This window comes from Theobroma cacao, chromosome 1, assembly GCF_053813885.1.
Source record: "Theobroma cacao isolate CCN51 chromosome 1, ASM5381388v1, whole genome shotgun sequence".
NCBI classification, from domain to species: Eukaryota; Viridiplantae; Streptophyta; class Magnoliopsida; order Malvales; family Malvaceae; genus Theobroma; species Theobroma cacao.
The window spans coordinates 20,728,514-20,750,614 of record NC_142639.1 but is presented as its reverse complement, the minus strand read 5'-3'; the positions used below and the strand labels follow the sequence as shown (position 1 = coordinate 20,750,614).

The following is a 22,101-nucleotide window of genomic DNA, read 5'->3' as shown; positions in this document are numbered from 1 at the left end:
TTAAATGTTATGGAACCTTGAAAGCCAAATGAAAATTTTTAAAATTTAATAATATTTTATTAGTAAAATATTATTAAAATAATATTGAGATATTTCTATTGTGAGTGATGGACAAACTCACATAATTTAAGCAATGAACTTAAGTGGGGGAGTTACAACATAATTTTGATGATTTGATGAATAAATATTATTTTATTGATTCTAGAATATGAATTTAATGAGTGAAATTTTAGTGATATGAGTATTAATAATAATATATGTGAGTTTGGAAGGAATGGAAACATGGAGAATTAATTGAGATAATGAGGATATGTGGGATAATGAAATGTGCATGTGGATTCACTATTACATGCAAAAAGGAGAAAGTTAGTGGAAAACATGTGAGACGCCCACCATGTGAAGTAAAAAGAAGAATAAGAATAAATCCTATTGCATGTAATAAGATTGGTGCATGAGTAGGCCAAATGAAGTAAAAAAGGGGAAAAATGCATGAAAGACTAATGGTTGCAATTAAGGTTGCTTTAAACATAAAATAATGGAAGAATGGAGGAATGGGAGGATATTGGTCATTGAGAGTGGTGGTTGGATAAGGACAATGAGAAAAGGATATTAAACCAATAAACTAAAAGGAAGATTGGTGCATGAAAAACTATTGGATAGTAAAGTGGTCCAATAGGAGACGTGAAGGAGTAAAAGGTGGGAAATAACTAAAATAAAAAGGAAAAGACAAGGAAAGCTTGGAGAACATTGGCAAAACTGCATCTGTGAGAGAAAAGAATGAGAGAATTTAGCCTTGTGGAGCTCCACCTGAGACGAAGAGAGAAAAGAAAAGAAAAGAGACATGCAAGGAAAGGCTCGACTTTTTGGAGAAAAATCTAAAGAAAACATGAGCTTTCCTTTCCTTTACTTTTGTTGAGTCTTGATATCTTATAATTCAAAGGGAACTTTAGAGATTTAAAGGAGATGCGTGGCTTGGTTTCAAGATCCAAGTGAGGAAAGGTAAGAATTGTGATTTTAGTTTGAATATGTTTTGAAAACCGGATGGTAACATAGGAAAGTGTTTGTGGCAACAAAGGTTTCCAAGATTCGAAAGAAATAGATGCATGCATGTCATCAACCTTTGGTTGAGCGGCGGATTTAAGCCTTGATGATCAAAACTTTGAGGCATATTAGAGATGCATGTAAAGTTCAAGCTATTCTAAAGGTAAGCAAGCAATGAGAATGGATTGTGCTATCTTTGATTCGGCTAAAGAGAATGTTTATACTAGTTATAATGTTTTGAAGAAAGTAAAGGATAAAGGATTATGCATGTAAAGATTTAAGACTTCTTGGGTAAAGTTGCTGCCCATATATAATTATGTTTGAGCATGAGATTAATTTTGAAATAAGAATAACTATAAAAGCATTAAGCTAGTGAGGGTAGCAAATGTGAGATAGAACAAATTGTCAAGTCATTAAGTATTTTGAGTTTAATTACTGGCAGTAAATTGACAATTAGAGAATAATTACTGTGGTGGTGCACCACAGGAGGTGACGGGTGACCGACAAGTAAAATTAGCAAGAGATGCACCCGAATCAATGGCGAAGTAGCATCTTGCCATTGTGAGGTGAGTAGGGGGTGTCTATTTCAAAAGTTCCATAAACTATATATTGACATACATATAATAAACGTTGCCGGTTTTCTTTAAATGCAATTGTGGATAGCATGAGTTGTTAGCTTCGGTAGGTGATTTTTAAATGGATTTGCAATCGGATTGTACTAGAATTATGGATAGAATGAGTTGGTAGAGTGCTAGGCACTTGTGAATGCTATGTTTTTTAGAAACATTTTGGTATATATAAAAGCTATATATGTAAAAGGTTTTAGAAACTGCAAAACAAGCTCTTTACCACGATTTATGTCAAAACATGCCTTACTTGTTTTTGTGATGTGCATTCATGAATAAACTTTATGCTCACCATGCTTGAATTTAATATTTCAACCTCATGCAAGGGTTTTACATCATGAATTCTTACAAACAGATTTATAACGTCACCGTGATTGGTATTTTGGAAATAGATTTAAAATAAGCTTTTGAAAACCCAATTCAGTTATAAATGGTTTTGTCAAACCAAGAGATTCGAGAGCAGGTCGATTGTCACATCAGGATAATGTGACCCTTGTGCACAAGTGAGCTTTAACTAAAGAACCTTTGGGTCACTGACGGACTGTTAGACATGGCTAGGCCACAGTCTGTGATACATATACGTGGCAGGGCCATAGGTTGATATACGTGGCTAAGGTACAAGTTGATATACGTGGATGCGACCATATGATTTCTCTGATGTTGGCCAACATCGTCAAGATTGCTATTGCTGTGGGAATCCGGTGGAGGGGGGCCTATCGGATGTTATTAAGTGGAAGCAGGTCCACGAGTTGATTATTACGGTAACCTATTCGAGAGTGATATCTCTTTGGTTTTCAAACACGAATCTTTCACATGATGAGAAATACAGGTTTTTTCGCAACTCCTTTAATTATACGATGATTTTGCGTTTAATACTTCAAGGATGAAATCATTTATAAGCTTGTGTATAAGCATTGACAATGCTTGATTTTACGGGAGCGTGCGTGCTTATGTTGGTTCCATTTTAAGTAAAGGATATTAAATGATTTCGACAGTAAAAGTCTTTCACTTGCACTGGTTTTAATACATTACTTGAAATGGTTATTTTGCATCACTATTCTTGGGTTTATATGTAAGGCACAAATGTTCCATTTGAGTTAAAATTGTTTATATATATATATTCTTATGTTTTTAATATTCAAATTTTCTATCTCTAGCTTGTTTCCCATCTACACCCTGCTCAAGAAACCGATGATCACTAAGTCTATGAGACTCACCCCCTTATCTTCCTTTTTTTGCAGATAAATGATCAGCTCGCGTGTATTGCCTCAGCACATTTTGACTCATTATGACATAGGTAATGGCATCTCTTAGATTTCCACTCCAAGTTGCTCCGCTACATAAAGGTCATATTGTGTAGAACGGTCAAAATTATAAAAATTATTAGTTTATTAGAATTGTATTGCTGAGAAACTTCGAGGTTGTGTAATGGATTTAAAATGTGATGTTTGAATGTATCTTGAAGCTTGCTAGAATTGGATATTGTTATCTAATTGCCGAATTTTGATTAAAGCTCTTAATCGGTTTAAGTAAATAATCGTATTTTACATAATTCAATAGAATTTTTAATAGTCACCACAAGGCGAAACGTTATAAGGAAATCCTAGTATTTTAATATACGTATTAAAATGTTCGATTTAGTTAACAAGAATTTCAACTAAAGTTTGTTTAGGATTTTGACAAATTCTCCCTCAAATCTTAGACGTCAATAACGATCGGAAAGAAGGCCGTTAAAACTTCTTAGTTATTCTTGAAAATATTTTTCTTGTATTATACTTAATTTATATTTGAAAAATATTTTAAATTTTTTTTAAAAGTGATCATTTGTCCATACTTAATAAAGTAAACTTTTTCAAGATTTGAACATTCATCATAATTCTCTTTGGAATTCTTCTTACAAGCTTCCAAAACAAATTTTGATCTAGGGTCGACTATCAAGCTTCCATAATTGACTATATATTTGATTAAATAGTTTTTGAAAAGGTCTTATTAAGAAAAAATATAATCATAGTCTACTAGAATTTTTCCATAGTTGATTACATTGGTTCATACTCCATTTTTTTAAAAAACTTTTAAAATTCAATTCACGCATCTCTTGAATATTCTTGTTACTTGATTCATTAAGCTAACAATTCTAATAAAATCCAAATCATAGCCACGTGAAAATAGCCTCAAAACCCTAATCGTGTCAAGAACCAAAAAGGCCAAAAAGCCCATGCATAGAAGAATCCACAAAAAACCAAAGAACCCAAAACACGGACAATAGATAAAAGAGAAACATAAACTAAAAAAAAAAAATGCTGCGCCGATCAATCTTGAATTATACTAATCTAAAGCCAAATGAAACAGGCATACAAGAAAAAGACCAAAACCAAATAACCTAGAAAACCCACAAAAATGAAAAAAAAAAAAGCCAACACAACTCAAAACGCAAAGAACATGCAGGAAAACCCAAAAAAATCCAAGGAATCCAAATCATAGCCACATGAAAGAACCTCGAAACCCCAACCTTGTCAAGAACCAAAGAAACCAAAGAACCCAAAGCACCGATGCATAGAAGAATCCCAGAAATCCAAAGAACCCAAAACACAAACAACAGATAGAAAATGTCTCAATATCCCAACCATTTCAAGAACCAAAGAAGCAAGAAAACCTAAAACATTAATCCATAGAACAACCGACAAAAAATCCAAAGACTAAAAATGTAGAGAACAAACAGAAAAGCCACCAAAATACAAGGAATCCAGACACATGGATGAAAACCCATAAAGACAACGAAAGAGAAGAACATTCGAGAAAGAATTGCAAACGGAAACCCACAAAGACCCTTGTATAGAGAGTAAAACCCCAAAACACCCTTAGACAGTATCTACAAAACTCGAAATACATCTTTGTCCAAATTACCAAAGCGCACCAGCCTCTTCTTTAAAATCCTGTAATACTCTCCATTCATCAACCGATTTACAATGTCAGGTGTCATATTCTGAAAACCTTTTGAAGGTTAAAATTATTGTAATTTGAATTATATTTTAATTTAGAAAAAGATAAAATTATATTTAATATATTTCATTTTATATTTTTGCTATGACTTGAGTTGGTTCTTTAATAAATTTATCACCGAGTCGGTGTCGTTTCACTCTTGAAACCAAACTCAACAATTAACACTAATGTACTAACTTATATTATATATTACATATCAGATTCCAAACTTGACCAGGCTTAAAATACTAAGTGGGACCTTTGCGTCCCTCTTCAGTCTTCCGCAGCAAGCTTCGCCCTCCCAAAACCAAAGTATAAATACAAAGGGTGTAGATTTTCTTTCTCTGGTAAGCCTAATACCCCAGGCCAGGCTCCATGGATATGGTAACAAGCTCATCCACGGCTGAAGTTGGGGAATCCTCTACTTCAAAACCCACCTCCCACTTCTGGGCTAAGCTTGGTACCTCCCCCAATTTCCCATTTTTCCTTTCCTTCCTTTTATTTCTTCTGTCATTTACTCAATTAATCTGTACTCAACAAAAATTCTGTTATGTTCTTTCATTCTAAACTTTGTTATGCGTATCTTTTGCATTGTATTTTCCAGTTATGCTTGTTTTTATGTATCATCTGTGTGTTTAAATTGAATTGGGAATTCTTCGTCGGATTTTGTTTTTCAATACCTGCACGTATACCAAGGGCATATCTTTGCTGAAATGTGAAACGTTCATTTCTGGCACAGCCCGAATTGGAATTTGTCCAACTCTCCACATGTTGGCTGCATGCTGTTTCAATCTTGAAATTATTAAATTTTTGTTGATTAAACAATTTGAGGGTCGTGTTTTAAATGAGTATAATTTTACTGTGGAAACAGGAATTTTATCTTCCATATCTCTGGAATATCTATTTGTTAGTGAAGTTAGATATCTTCTTCATATTGCATAAGCAGTGCATAAATTTAGGGCAGCACTTGGCTCTTCTTTGCTTTGACTATTTGAACAATTTCGTTATCTAGTTCATTTTACATCATCATTACCTTGAATGCTTGACTGCTTGCAATGATACATGCTATGATTGTATCATTGCTGGACATTATTAAACTACTATTGTTACTAATATTGGTATGAGTAGGATGATTCTGATATGAGTTCTCAAAGAATCAAATGCTGGATTTTGACGTGAAAATGCTTTTGTCTTATGATATGAAATTTTTGGTGACTTTTTACCATTAAGGGCTAGGATATTCATCAACTTTTATTTGTTGCAGTACCATTAGATGCACAACTTTCAGATGTTGAGATATGTTCAAATGAGATGATAGTAAGTTCACAGGTCACGTCCTCTTCTCAAGAGAAGCATGAATGGTGCAGAATAACAAGGAATCCGGATCTGTTAACAGCAATGATGAAAAATAAAAGGTATTTGCAATTGATGACTAGCCTATCTGTGGATTTATTTGTTTGGTAGCAATTCTTTAAATATCTATTGATAATGTAAAATAAAAAGTTCAGTAAAGTAACTAGATTTAGTAAAAACATTCTTTATAAATCATGAATAATGTGTGTGACTCAATCAAGTTACCTGTTCTAATCTCTAATGTTGGTCTTACAATAATCAAGAGAGGAAAATGGGTTTGCACAACTGCAACCAAACTCCTGTAGAATAGTGTGTGATAATGTATAGATCAATGTCATAATTCTATCTGCCTTTGCATTTGCCACATTTTTCAGTGCAAGTATTTCTGGAGACTATCGATTTCCGAACCTTTCAAAGTCTATATGATGCAGCACAATAGTTACATATACAGAGAAGTATGAACAAACGGTATCAATAGTAATAAAACTTCAAAGAACAATTGGGATATTCTCGAGTCACCACATGTAAGATGGCATCTTGCCACGCTCTAGAGAAATACAGCTGAAAACATCCTTCTTAAAATGAAAGATTGCATTTCTTTATATGGGGGTTCTAATAAGGCTAATTTTGAGTGGGTGACAACTAAAGAAGTACTCCTCATTATCATTAAAGTTATTGTATCTTTACTTAGTGTTAGAGTGCTACAAATGAGAGTAATCATCCTCAAGTGTCCTTAGCAAGGAAGTAGTAAAAAAACTTTAGGTTATAATTAGCAAAATAACTACTTGAAACTACAAAATATATCATGATAATAAATGAGTGCTTGTCTAAGCAAGTTCCCATGCAATCCTCTATAACTTATGCCAAATAAAAACTGGTTTTCTTATAAATTTGAAGGGTTTTTCCTGTCTTACAAATTTTAAAGCTTGATTAAGTGCTGTACACATAAGAACTTAAGTCCATCAATTTCTAGGTTTTCCAGGCTTTGTGTAATTAGCAAAATATTGTGTTCTGCGGACTTCCCAAACCCTGCCTACATCTTTTCTTCTATCTTTGGGTTTCTGTAGTGTTGGATGAGATAACTACACAAAGATTAGTGATGTAGTAATCATTTTATAATGCATCAACAGGTAAGGTTGTTTTGAAGTCCAATAAAGCATTTAAACCTGAATCTTCCTATGTAATCCGTGTTGCTCTAAGTACTACCCTTGTTAGACGCATTTGATACCACAAAGTGGGTATAGATATGGGGTATGACACTTCAAATGTAAGTAAAAAATTGACTGCATCTGTGTTAAGACATATGCACATGACCAGCATTGACATCCGAGTCTGATAAACATGGAATGCAGCTACTTGTTCTTTGAATATTTGATTTCTATATTAATTGTCTAGGAAGTCACAGATAACCCCAGAAGACCGGTTTGTTGTTCCCGTGGCTATTTTGATACTTACATCAAGAAGGAAACAAAATTTTGTCCTTGTGGAAGGCCAGGACTGTCTTTGGCTGCTATTTCATTGTTCAGTAATGAGAAGAGGAGCTTTTGCCTTCTCTTTTTTGCCAGAATGTTATGAATCTAAGTTGACTAAATAAATGTTTAGGAAACTGTAACTTCTGTTGCTGGCAAATATGTCCTTTCTTGAAGATGATACTTCTGCTGAATTATACTATTCCTAGCCTCATATATCTGCATCCTAGACCAGACAATTTCTTGGGCTTGGTGTGGGTATTTCTATATTATTTTGAGATATAATCTTTCTGATTCCTTTTGATGAAAAAGTAGAACTTCCCATTAAAATATGCCTTGCATTGAGGATACTTTGAGACACAAACATGTTTATATGCTTATTTTACATTGTAATAGACGTACTATGTCTTATTTATAACATCCAATGGATGAGTTGGGTACAGTGTTCTTCAGAAGCATTTAATTTTGGAAAGAGATAGCTTAATATAAAATGTAATTCCTAGGACACAGAATTTTAAAGTTATGGCTGTGATACCTTATCTCTAATTTTAAAGTCTTGAATGTACAATAATAAAACATGAAGTTTGGCCTTGCTAATTGAATGGACGAGATTTGTAGTTTGCCTTAATTATTCTTAAACAATATATTAGAAGTCTTTTTAAGTGGTAATCTGTATTTTAAAGTTTAAACCATGTTATCCTTAATTAGTTGCTAGATCCCTTGTATATCCTTTCTCATAAAGTATCCATATTACCTATTATGGTATGTCCCGTTGTAATCATCTCATATGAAGTTAATATGTTTATTCTTGTTGTATACAATTTGAAATCTTCTTTATGTAAAGTTTCTGGAGAATGGATTTCCTTGTGGATAATAATGTTTTAATTAATTGTCAATATCTGAGTAAATATGTCCCTCGTAGTACTCATCTTGTTTATTGACAGACAGTATGATATTTCTTGACCTCTTATGCTTGTCCATAATCTTGCTTATCGTATAAAAACGTGCATTGCAAGATAATATTTGTTTTTTTGTGGGATTCCTTCAAGAGGATCCCAGTTGGATCCCTTTGTTAAACTTAATTGTAATTCCTATAAAAACTGATTTTTTTTTATAATTTTCAAATTGATGAATGGACATAACTGGTGCGAAATTTTAATTTGACTGGTGATGTACTCATCATTCATGATAGTAATTATCCCATTTAACCTGTAAATTTTGTGTTCTATTTCTCCAATTACTACTGGATACAGGTATTTATTTTTACCTATTTCTCTTTTCTCCTACTGCAGTTCAAATGATATGCTTGTTGATGATGCTGTTGTCCAAAGAGAAGATGTTGTTGAAATAAAATGTGGAACTGAAATAGTTCTGGGTCCTAATAGAGAGGGTAAGCTTTAGTTTGATCTGATGGTTTTGTTTTCTTAACTGACTTTTTTTGACTGTTTAAATTCAACCAGCTAAATCGTTGTATAGATCACTCATTAATTCTTTTTTTTTTTTAATATTGTTGATTTTAATAGTAGTTTATGCAAACTGTGTATTATAGATTAAAATTGCTGATAAATATGATGCCTAGACCGCGAAGTGTTGAGTTTGTTTTCTGATTTCTGCTTTTTCAAATGAAAAGGAATTTTAGAGTTTAGTATGCTTTAATTTAAGGACATTGTGGACTGGGAGGGAGGCAGCCATTTTTCTCATGGCTCAAGGGCTCGTCCCTCCTCACAAAATGTGAAGTAATTCAGTTTAACTTTTGCAGTGGGAGCATATAACTGATGTCCTCCAGCTTAGAAGCTACTTCCCCTATGCAATATCCCCTTGTAGTAAAGGGAATGGTTGGGTTGAGTTAGGCCCTTAGGCTACGGTTTTATAAGAAATCTGATGAGTAGTTCTGTATACTTAATGAAGTAATCTGCTGGGCAAAGAAATACTTGAAGTTACATTAAATAATAGTAGTTTTATTTTAAATGATATAACGTGCTGGTGGGATTATGTCATGTTTTTCTCTTGTTGTTTCTAGGATATTTGAGCTACAAATTTAAACTAATGCCTGGTCCAGAAACCTGCAAAAGGCAATTGAAGGTGAATAAACATTAATCATGTAATATTTTTCTCTCATGTTCACTGTTGCATTCTTCGGTATGCTTATGGCATATATGTTTTGGTATTTGGTGTTTTTCAGATCTGTGTAGATGTTGAGCATGCAAAATGCAGCATCTGCTTGAATATATGGCATGATGTTGTCACTATTGCTCCTTGCCTTCATAACTTCTGGTTTGTAATTTATGTATTACTTATATAGTAAAATACATTGCCATAATTGATTTTGATTCTAGCTTCCTTCTATTGTATTTAGCAATGGATGCTTCTCAGAGTGGTTAAAGAGGTCACAGAAGAAACATTCAAGTGTGCTGTGCCCCCAATGTAGAGCTGTTGTACAATTTGCTGGAAGAAACCATTTTCTGCGGAATATTGAGGAGGTAGGATGTTGAATTGCCTCTTCTTTTCTATTTTTATTATTTGAGGTATTTTGGCTTGAATCATCCCGTAATATTAGTACCCTTTATCAGATATTCCAAAATTCTGATAACTGAAGAAATGCCATGGTGATGCAACTTCAGAATTCAGATTGCCAAAATAGATCATAGGTACTGTAATATGAGTAAGGAGTTAGTAATGTGAACATTACTTATAACTTCCTATGGATGTGCTTGGCTACTTTTCCGGTTCATTATTTTTTAATTATTGGTAATCGAGCAAATGCTAGTGACATTGAGATTGGGAGAAAATTAAAAGAATAAAAAGTTGTAGTTTACTTTTGCATGGCGAATAGAATAAACACCAATGGGCTTAGTTTTTGCTTGAACCAAAACCACAGAATAGTGTAGAAAATGTCTTGGTTTCAACCTTGAGAACACGCATGTGTGGGTGAAATAGGGGTAAATAGCATGGACGGTCCCTAATCTTCTATTGTGGTTACATTTTGGTCCTTAATCATTAAATTATTAAGTTTTAATCCTCAACCCTATTAATGGTTATCAGTCGTCTTTCTGTCAATTTGACCTGTCAAGATTGATAGAATGACATGCAAGTGGAATAAGTTGTTCTATGTAGGACCACTAGAGTGGAAAAGGGTTTAAAAAAAATGATTAATTAAAGATAAAAATTTCATAATTTTTTCTATTTTCTTTTCTTCCTCTCCTTTTCTTTTTTTCCTTTATTGTTTTCTCCTTTCTTCATCTTTTTCCTTCTTTTTTTGCATTGGTATGGTTAGATCTGAACAAATGTGCCGTTTTGGGCGGGGGGGGGGGGGGGGGGGGAAGCTGGGATGAGGGGAATCTAACTTGGTGGCGCTAGATTTGGCTTGACTAGCGCTGGTTTGTCTCCTTGGGGCTAGAATGCGCCATTGTGAGCCATATGGAATGGATACGGTCAAATCTGACCCTATTGTGCTTGAATCCTATTGTAGTGCACTGATTGGCACAAAGTTGGGGTGAAGTTGGCCCTATGTGTGTCGATCTATGTCTGGTAGGGCAATAGTTTGCCTTAATGCATTGATCAGTGCAAGAAAGGGCCAAATATGAAGTGACTCAATGGGCACTTACTAAGGCCATAGTTGGCCCAACGCACATTGATTAGTTATAAAGGCTGGATCTAGCCTTAATGTACTGGTGGCACCAAAAATGGCCCTTGCACACAACACATCCTTTTATGGCATCACATTCCTTGCTGGTGGGTTGGGAGTGTGGGAAGGCAAGAAAGAGGAAAAATAAAAAGGATAAAGGAAAGAAAATATAGCAAATATAAATAGCAGTGTCGTGCTTAGATGTAACCTCTACAGTTTTGACAAACCAAATAGACGGAAGGACTACATTCTAATAACTTTCAATTTTAGTAAGGTTGAGCATTCCATTGGACCAATATAAAACAATTAAAATGTTATCAACTTAGAAGTTCGAGGACCATCCATGCAATTTACCAAGTGCAATAGGTCTATTCTAGGTGGAATGGCTATTTCTCCATTTGCTTCAATTTTAGAGTTTGGCCCAGTTATTTATTGGAATGAGCTATGCTATGATGAACTTGAAAAAGCCATTTTGACACCTCCAATGTAATAGCTATTTCAAGTTCATAAAAAATAAAGTCCATGGCTAGATCTAATCATTGGCAGTGCCAAATTGCCTTGCCAATGGCCTCATCCAGCTGCTGGCAGTAGTGCCATTAGGCATTTGCTAAAGATGTCCAAGGGCCAGACTACCCGTGGAAGCTCATAGGCTTGGCATGTATCTTGTTGGGCTCAGGCATAGATTTTTAGACCCAAGCTTGGGTCGACTAGACCGGAGTAGATTATTTTATTAATAAATAATATTTTTATTTAAGTTTAATCATAAAATATAATAAAATAATTAAAAATTAATATACATCAATGTTTTATTATTTTAACAATAAAATAATATGTAAACAAGTGGCTTGGGTCAGGCTAGGTAGTCTTGGTAGGCCTGATGTGAGCTTGGCCAAGGACATTCTAGCACTTACTGACAACACCAATAGGCATGCCAATCCCTTGTTATCAACATTTGTAAACTATGAAATATGTAGTCACACTTCATCCTTTTTTCTGTTCCTAGGATTAGGTGTTTCATTATCATACTATCCATTCAGCATCAAACATTGCATAATTGTTGAACATCATTTTTCTTTTCTCTTAAATCTTTGCGAATGACCTGAAGGATCCAGACCCAGCTCTTTGAGCAAGGGGATGCACGCACTATCATTCAAACCCAACTCTTTAATTGTTTTTTCTGGTCAGTCTATCAATTTGTGTACTTTTACCCTATTGTTGTCTCAAGTTTTTTTTTCATTATTGTTGAAGATGAGCTGTTGTCTTTCCAAAACACCATTGCTAAGCAATCTAAGCATTTCAAGATGTCTAATGGGAAAGAGTTACTATCTCCTATTGATGAAAAATCTCCTAACTTGACCTCTAAGCATTGACTTTTTGCTTTATTTAGCTCTTATTGCTGCTTCTCTGCACTCTTTAATACCCTAATTTAAAAACTATCAAAACAACGTAATTAACTTTTAAGGCTTGGAGCTTTGCCATTTAGTTGACTAGAATCCTTTTGACTTCTCCACTACCATGGTGACAACCTTGAATAATTAGACTTCATTATCCCTAATTAATCAAATGCATAATGCCATTAGGAAGAGTTTGTAATGGATGCACTAATTATTCCTGTCACAAACAGTGAGGTATGAACTATGATGCTTGCCTCACTTATTCTCTTCCACCACCTATCTCAAAATCTCTTGGTGCATGCTTTCTCTCCCAGTAGATGTATTTATAGGTGGCCTAAGTTGACCAAACACGAAAACTTGACTGAATCCAACCAGACCCAACTCAGATTGACTGAAAAAATAGTCAATGAGCCTAAACTCGAAAGTATCCAAATCCAAAATAGCTTGAACTTAATGACTCAAATTGCAAATGATTTGAACCAAAATGGCTTGAAGTCATAACTTGGAAGGACCTGAGTCTATCAGATGATCTTATATAAAATGTGAAATGACCAAAGACAAAAATGTAATAACAATTAATTTTACTTTCTACTCATAAAATTGAATTTTCATTAAAATTAATGATCTACTAGAAATATTCCCACAAAGCTAATGGAGTTTGGTAAAATTAATATAGGAAATTAAAAGAATAAGAAAGACTAATTTGTTTCCTTTGAATAAAAAAAAAAAGAAGAAAAACTGAAACTAAAAGAAGCTGAGTTATTTGGGCGGCATTTTTTTTTTTTAAATCTTAGGACACAAACTGCCTGAACAGGGATGACCTGAACCTGAGAAAACCTAAACCGAAAAGAAGCCGAAGCTCAAAAGAATCAGACCTGAGATGAATTGAATCTGGAACTATCTGAACTCAAAGATACCTTGGTCAGAACCCACTCAAGCCCACCCTTTTGCCATCTCTAGATGTAGCATGACAGTTTCCTCATGTTACCAGAATGCTTAGTGCGCTTTAGAGCTGCTAGTGGATACTTCTTTGGACCTATTTTGTAATGATCAGAGGTCTCATTCACACATCATGTTCTTATCTTTTTGCATTTATGAGCACTTTAATGGTTTAAACTTGTGTTATTTTCCTAGAGTAGGATGTAATATTGTTTGTATTGTTTCGTTTTTATCTAATCAACTGCTTGTTTGTTCTGTCCAGGACATCCTGCGAGCGGATCCTTCACTGAGACGTTCAAATGAAGAAGTTGCACTTATAGACTCTTATGCAACTATAAGATCAAACCTTGTGAGTAGTTGCACTGAGTGTCATTGTCTGTCTTTTGTAATTTCTATGTTGTTTATTTGTATGATGATGTCACTGAGAATGCTATATACCCTCGAGTAGTAAGTGCTGGGATTAGGCAAATATGACATTTAATAATCCACATGCCTATAATATTGTTTGCATCTTAACCTATTGCTAACACCCCAATCCTTGTAACGTAGCTTTCACATTGTTGTGTAAGAACAAGAGTAAAGATTTTCCAATTTTAGATGCCGTATACAACCCAAAATGTAGTTTTGGTATATAATTGTTTGCTGGACTTCAGGGAGTTCTTTCAGCTGAAAATAGAGCAACAATGGCAACCTCTTCACGTTGGTAAACCAGTGATTAGTTTGTACCCACATCACCTTATAAAGTCCTTATTTTAGTTGGGAAAGCAGTAAGCAATGCCTTCAAGACTATCCTTGGATAATAATTAAAAATGCTATAAGCACCATAATGTATCTTTGTTGGGATATACATTAATAATTCTCTGATATCATCCACCAGTGTTGAGGTCCCCAGTAATTGCTTCTTACAACATTCAGCTTAGAAAGATGCTTCGTTCTTTTTATTTGCATGATATCTTGGTTTCTCTGGCAAACCTGCATGAATTATTTAGCTATAATCTAATCTGTCTATGATTTTTCTCTCCTGTTTTGTCTCTTATTCTTTGTACTTCTTACTATGCTAGGTCATTAGGTCCGGAAGAGGTATCCAAAGGAAAAGGGCTCAGGCGTTTTTGGATGAGGTGCTTGACAATGAAGAATATGATAGTCAGGAAAGCGATGATGCAGGGCCTCAATGCCCTCAGTGTGGTGAGATAAGTTTTACATTAGGACTTGTCTTTGGAAATCATATTCTTGATTTCTTTCTTTTATTTTCCCTTTTATACTATGCATATGCCCTTCTTTTGTTTCTCAGTCTTTAATAGTTCTATTGTTGCATTGCACCATTAGATGCCAATATTAAAAGCGAAAAATAACATCAACATCATGCTCTCTCTTTTTTTCCTCCTTTAATTAGTGTTTCTTACTTTTTATGACTTGCTGTAAATAATGAACTTAGCTCTTGATTGGTGTTTCTGTCTAATTCTTGCTTTATGTTTCTAATTTCTGGCATTTCCTTGTTTAATCTAACTGGTTAACTTGCAAATTTTAGGCTCTGAAATTGGTGGGTTTCAATGCAACCAGCACACCATTCATTTACAATGTCAAGTTTGTGGTGGAATGATGCCTTCTAGAGCTGATATGAGTGAACTACAACACTGTAAGTATTGGTGTGCAGGAGTGATAGAGCATGGAAAGCAGATACTTGACCTAAAGACTTTATTTAGTAATTCTGTTATTTTTTTTGTTAGGGTCTAGGGTTTATATGTACCTATGTTATTTCGGTTTCTAGGAGGTTTCGATTGTGAATATTTGAGATTTTGAGTATTGAACTTGTCTCCCTCTATTGATTCATTCTGGTTTTCCCTCCCCGATTCTTCTGTTTCCCTCCAATTTCCTCCGTCCCTCTAGTTTATTTTGTCTATCCTGGATTTTCCCTCTAATTTCTATTATATCTCTCTTTTTCCCTCCTTGTTCTACCTCGGGGAGTGTTTTTGGGTGCTTGTGTGGAATGCCTTCCTATCACTCCCTACCCCTCTTTCCTATCCTTCTTAGTACTAGACACCGAGTATGTTACTTGCTTGTAGTTCCTTGTTCAAGTTACTACTTAATTATTTTATTTTTGTATCAATTTAGTCCCTATACTGTTATTATATGTTCGACTAGATCCTTGAATTTTGATTTGTCTAAATTGTGTCCAAGTACATCAAAAAATTATGGTAATAAAGGAAAATTGATAACTCTATTACCTTTGAGCAAGTAGAGTTGTTGACAACTTGACATGGTTTGATTTGTTATAATTTATTAGCAGAAAAATTATTTTCTCTTCTTTTTTTTTTATCAATTTTCATCCAATTTGTTTCTTTTGTCATGAATGTTCATATTTCTCTTGGTCTCACCTCCAATTCTTCATCTCTACCAAATTCCAAATCCAACAAAATCAACAATGTATCTATTGTAACTCAAAAACTATTTTACATGAATTTCTCAAGAAAACCAATTTATAATTTCTGAAAGGAAACGTAATGCACCAAACCTAAAATATTGACGGACTACCTCAGTGAGTGGAGTACGCTTACATTGACATTTGTAATTCCTGGTCAGAGCCTCATGGGAATGTCTCTTGAAGTTCCAGCATAAACCTCTTACATCTTGTAAGAATTTTCAGTTCACTCTTGCAGGTATGGGATGTGATAGAACATTTTGTGGTGCATATTGGCATGCTCAAATGGTTACCAGAAGTGACTTTTATCCTGTGTGCAATAATGAGATTTTTAGACCGGTATATTCTGCTCATTGAAAACCCATTGACCTGACCTCCATGTCTATTAATTGTGGACAAAGTATGTGTCACTGTTGTCTTTGTTCTCTTGGCATGTGGTGTTTATTTACAGATGACTAATGTTGCACATGTCTAAAGCATGCCTCTAGCACAAGCAAGCCTGCCTTGCTGTTCTGTGTTACTTTCAGATTTGACATTCTTTGGAAATAAAAAGAGGTTTCATATATTCCAGCACAAGCATTTCTGTTATTCAAAGCAAAGTGTTACAACATTTTTGTTTCAACAGTACCCCCTTCCCTTTTCAAAAGAGGAGTTCTATGAAATTGACCGTCACTCCTCATTTTCTATAATCTCTCTCTCTCTCTTTCTCTCTCTCTTAGTTATAATACTTTTCTTTCCATACAAATAAATGTATTCTTCAGCAGACTTCTGGTTCTTGAGTGTTATGCTTTAGTTCTTAAAAGCCCTGTTATAATTGTTGCATTATTATTGCTTGAAAAGTTTCTCTTTATCTGTGTCTGCAAGACTTGCCCAATATCATATTTCTGTCATTTTATTGTGGGTGCCAATGTTTTGACATACAAAATTTATGATTTTTACTGATTCATATGGTTTACAGATTTCAGAGCACACTATCACTGGGATTCCTTTCTTGGCTCATGAAATGAATAGACATGAACAAGATGTATGGTAGTCTCTTTAACATATTATATTCCACTATTCTACTGCACCACTAGTATAGTTATGATTTGATGCACTTCTTTTTGCATAGATCACAGAGAGGTGTATTAGACAGACAGGGAGAACCTTGCAGGAAGTTGTTGCAGAATGGATTAGAAAGCTAAACAATAGGGAAATTGGTATGTTGATATTTTAACATTTTTTGTGCTTCGAATTTGGGTACTTTTATATTCCATGTTTCAACTCTTCTTTTTTCCCATATTGGAGTCATTTCAAAGTTGGGGAATGGGATTGCAACTTGGGAAAAATTGAATGCACAGCACATGCCTTTAACATACCCATGTTTGATACTAACACCCAGGTCTGGGTAACATATCTTGTATTGGTTCACCATCTTGTTTTTCATCTTTTAGTAAGTCAACCTTTCTTACACAGTATCCATTTTTTCCACAATTTCTATTAGGAATAATATGTGACCTGGTTAACAGCTACCCTTAACCGAAGTAATATTTTTAAGCTGTGGTTAAGATTATCTATATGATGAATACCTTTTTACAGCTGTGTTCCACTGACATTCTAAATAATGGATTCCTTGAACCTCTGCTTAAACTGTATTAGGGCAGGTTTCATGTCATCTAAAGATTCCTTGTCCAACAGCTTTAACATTATGAGGAAAGATCGGAAGACTATCCATCTAGGTGCCCTTAGTGGTCCATGTCATAATTTAGAGTTTCTTGTTCCTTTTTTTTTTTTTTTTGATGGTGCATCTAAGCTTGTGCCCTCTGTGAATGAAATGTGTTCTTGTTCAATTTATCTCTGATGGATGCTTTAGTAGAGAATTTCCTTGTAGTTCATTGCACATAGCACCAAGGTTATCAGTACCATAGTGGTAAGTGTTTCTGTTTCTCTTTTTTTGTTTGGCGTGTTTCTGTTTCTTTTAATATGTATTTCAATTTATCATTGCAGATTCATAATCGATTTAAAGTTTATATTTCAATAACATATCTATATATGCACTTTATACATAAATAAGAACCACAAGAAGAAAATTTGAATATTAACAACATTTAAAATCCTGCTATAAAAATTAAAAAGAAAGAAAAAGTAAAAATATCCATAATGGGTGATTTAAATTTACAAAATTAATTATTCTATAAAAGAATGTTTTTAGATTTCTTAATACCAACTAGTAATGTTCTAAGATTTCTTAATATCAACTAGTTGGCTACCTAATAGAAATGAATACATTCCATCGCAACACCGCTTGTCTCTTTGGCCCTGTTTGTTTTTCTGCTCTCTTCTCTAACTTCAGTGCAAAGTTCAAAGCCAACTTAGATACTCTACATTCTACTTAAAAGACCTCCCGTCTTTGAAATTGTTGATAACTATTGATATAGTCACTACTGAAGCTTGAACATTTGTAGTTGTGAGACATCTATTATGGCTCGCACATGGATAGGGAAAGAAATGCCTTCTATGAGATGGAAAAACCTGGAAGAGAAGAATTTATGACAGTCTTTTCTTAGATCATTTGGGATTCTGTAGAACATCGGTTTTCTAACTCTTCTTCGATATATTTGATACAAATTACTAAGAGAAAAAGGGCTGCCTTCTTTGACTGCATACTGAGTGAAGCACCATTTTTCCTCAAATTTACTCAAATAAGCTGATATGTCTGACACAAACCGTCACTAGTGGTGAATTTTTTAAACAAAATTAAGTTCATAATTTATCATTTTCTTTGAATTCAGATGTACTGTCCAGTAACAACCCTACCATTACGGTATTGACAACCATGCATAGCACTCAAAAGCCAATTGATCTCAATTTCCATACTTTTCTTCTATGATTGATGTTGATTTTCTTTTGATTTCACTTGCAACATGATAGATTTTCCAATTTAATAAACTTCTCTAATTTTGTCTGTGAGGGTAGTTTTCTGAAGGTAGTTTCACATGTTTTGCAGACCGAACAAGGATGCCACTCAATCATGCTGAGAGGATAACTGCAGCAACACATGTTTGCAGGTAGTTTTTGTCTTTGTTTGAAGCTTGTACCTCCCAGCCCTCCTATTTCCAGTTACCTAATAAGAAGCCCAAACCAATTGTAGGGTTTGTCTGTAGTATCTATTGGTCTGATATTTTTGCCTGCTTCCTTTTCAATAATTGGTGGTTACTAATAAATTCTTTTGTCCCTTATGATCTTTTCCCCTAGCAAATGTGCCATGTTGAAACATTTGTTCTTATCCATGTCTGAGGGAATGATGTGCCAAAATAGTTCAAATGGCCATTGGCATTGCCCTTTTAGGTTTAGAGTAGGTGGAGGTTGTTGCAAGTGTATTGAATAACTATATTCTTGACTAATAGAGAAATAGGAACCATTGGCAGCATACTAGTTGCCTTTACATTACAATCTTTGAGTGCATTTAGCATGGAGGATGATAGAGATGATATGATTCAGTTAGGGGGAGACAGGATTAGATGATATAATTCTGCCATATGTATGGTGTCTGCAAGATAAAAATTTTATCTTTGTCCATAATTGATGAGGATATGGTTAAATATAGGATCTATCTTTTTAAAATTTTTGTTATTGGTTTGGATTTGAAAATGTAATCAGTTAACCCTACAAAAAAGGTACAGTATTATTATAAATACAATTTTGTAGTGGTAAAAAGCAAATAAGGTTATGCTACACACAACCTTATCCCATAGGTTTAGTTTTTGTTTTTTTGAAAGTTCAATATGTATTAAAAATCTGAAGAACATCAGTTCTCCGTCAGAATAATTTTGCAAGGCATGCCCCTTACAAAAGACATTGAGGTATGCCCATGGGTTTAGTTTACTCTCTTTATAGAAGATTTGAATCAAAATGGTGACATGTTTAATTCTAGTTGCCCTTTTTGATTGCAGCACTTGTTATGAAAAGTTGGTCTCGTTTTTGTTGTATTGGTTCCGGATTTCAATTCCCAAATATGTAAGATTTTCCAAGTTTCATAGTTATGCATTATATGATCAAGTTGTTTATTAGATGTGATTCTGATTGGTTAGTATTTCTTTTTCAATTCCATTTTACTTACCCTGCCCATGTGACATTATAGCTTCTACCCCCTGATGCATTGCAAAGGGAAGATTGTTGGTATGGATATGCTTGTCGGACACAGCACCATAATGAAGAACACGCACGCAAAAGGAACCATGTATGTCGGCCAACTAGGGGTGCTAATGTTTAGGATGATTTTATGTACATAATAGCAATTAACAGTTATTTATGATGGTAGACCTTGGAAAGAAGGTAAAAATGGTACTTAATTCCCCCTCCCTATTTTGCTCCAAAAACATGCTTCTGCTGTTAAATCATTGATATTTTGGATGCTCTAATGTGAATTAAGGGTACAAAAGAGAGCTTCTTCTTCGTGTCTGAAGCATTTCGGTATATGCCCCCTGTTCAATTTTGTTCTAATCATCAGATAATAATTGGCTGTCGGCGTTACGTGTGGGGCATCTTTTATGATGCCTTTATTGTAAGAAAATGAGGTAATCAAAATCCTATTTTATGGTAGTGAGTTGAGGTGCAAGCGTGCATATCTACACTTAATCTATAACATACTTGAAGTGAAGCCCCAGGAGAACTTGTGATCACGTTTCTAGCATCTTTTATTGACATGTGGCTGATTTAGAAGAGATTTTGGGTTATTTTTGGTGGGGTCAATTGCATTTAGGATCGTGTATAGGGGACTTCTTTCTTCGGCTTCAGAAAAGGTCCGTTTGGTACCATTTCGATTGGATGTCTAATTGAATGACAAGTTTCCTTCAATTATAAGGTAGGAGAAAATGATGCTTTTCTTAATTGGAGAATATTCTTTTGTCAAAAACTAAAATAAAGAAAATAAAAAATTGAGTAGGAAATGACAGTCAAAAAAAAATTTCCAAATTTAGAGAAAAATTACTACCGATACAAAAATCTTACAAACATAGATAGGGTCTGCATAAAGAGTATAAATTATTGAAATAAATAGTAAGAAATGAATAGAAGTATAGTTTCAACAACAAAAGAAAGAAAATCAAAATTGAAAAGTAACAATCGCAAGTACTTTAAACATAATAACATGGAAAAGCAAATCGCAATAATATTGCATGTAGAAAAGGGGAAAACAAGACTCAAAATCTAAGATCTAGATTTAATGATTATTTAGAGCAACTAATTAAGTTGAAATATCACATCTTGAGTTTTTGGATCTTTTACTGGTAGTTTAATTGACAAAAACTACTCTTAGGAAGAAGTAGAGAAAAATTGTTTTGGAAAAAAAGAAATAACAAACCTCTAACAAAAGCTAAATTAAAAGTATCAAACTTAAAATTTTTGGATATTTTATTGATATATTGTTCTTGGAAAACGAAAAGGAAAGTGTGTTTTTTAAAAAATAAATATAAAAAATTAAAAAATAAACCAAAGGGAGGTGTAATTTGAATGAAAAAAAAAGCAAGAAATAGGGAATAATACATTCCAAAAAGAAAAAAAAAATAGGAACAAATGGTAGAAAACAAACAAGGAAGAGTTTGGTTTTAGAGAGATGAAGAAAATGGCGGTGGCTAATGTTTTAGAGAGAAGAAAGAAAGGAACAAATGGGATTTTGTTAGGGGCTTTTCATCATAAATACTATAATACAAAACAATGTCATTCAGAATCAAAAGATAAACGGGCTTAGTATGTTTAATACACATGCTAGAATTCAAAATGACACAATTTCAAATTAGAAAAAAATATTTGTACAATTTTACAGTTTTTTGAGGTCATTATGTGCGAAAGAGTTTAAAGGGTGAGTGTGTTTTAGTTGGATTATGTTAGTTTGGCAGATCCAATAAATAAATAAAAATGCTATGTGGATCTATGGTTATTGTTAAATTAGGAGAATGCTAGAATGGATAAGATAAAAAACAAATTAAAATTTTTATTATATTTATATGCAAATTCAATCTATATATTTAATAAAAAGTTTACCATTATTTTTCTTTCTTTTGTTCCAAATGTTGTTATAAAAGTTTTATAATTTACAATAAATTAAAATCATTTGATTTTTATATTTTAAAAATAAAAAATTACAATATTCACCGCATGATACAAAAAATCAACCATAAAACCTAATCTTAAAATATCAAATTTTCATTTTTACTTTTAGAATTTTGATATGGTCATCCTATTTTGTGTGCTGATAAAAAATCTTTTATGTTATAAA

At 33.7% G+C, this 22,101-nt stretch overlaps 1 protein-coding gene across 2 annotated transcripts; it reads left to right on the top strand.

The window, feature by feature from the left end:
- The first annotated feature begins 4,880 nt into the window (after positions 1-4,880).
- On the top strand, positions 4,881-20,283 carry LOC18612892 (RING/U-box superfamily protein). 2 transcript variants are annotated; one of them, XR_001926190.2, is made up of 16 exons: positions 4,881-5,106; positions 5,911-6,061; positions 8,761-8,858; positions 9,489-9,550; positions 9,651-9,742; positions 9,825-9,948; positions 13,689-13,775; positions 14,488-14,611; positions 14,955-15,062; positions 16,084-16,184; positions 16,804-16,869; positions 16,957-17,044; positions 18,832-18,892; positions 19,648-19,687; positions 19,778-19,841; positions 19,966-20,283. XR_001926190.2 is itself a non-coding variant. In XM_018113876.2 (15 exons), the coding sequence occupies exons 1-15, from the start codon at positions 5,022-5,024 to the stop codon at positions 20,095-20,097; spliced, it is 1,443 nt and encodes a 480-aa protein (XP_017969365.2). In that variant the 5' UTR covers positions 4,883-5,021; the 3' UTR covers positions 20,098-20,283. The 2 variants fall into 2 exon arrangements, 1 of the variants encoding a protein (XP_017969365.2); XM_018113876.2 differs by lacking the exon at positions 19,648-19,687 and having other exon boundaries at positions 4,883-5,106.
- Positions 20,284-22,101: the final 1,818 nt, after the last annotated feature.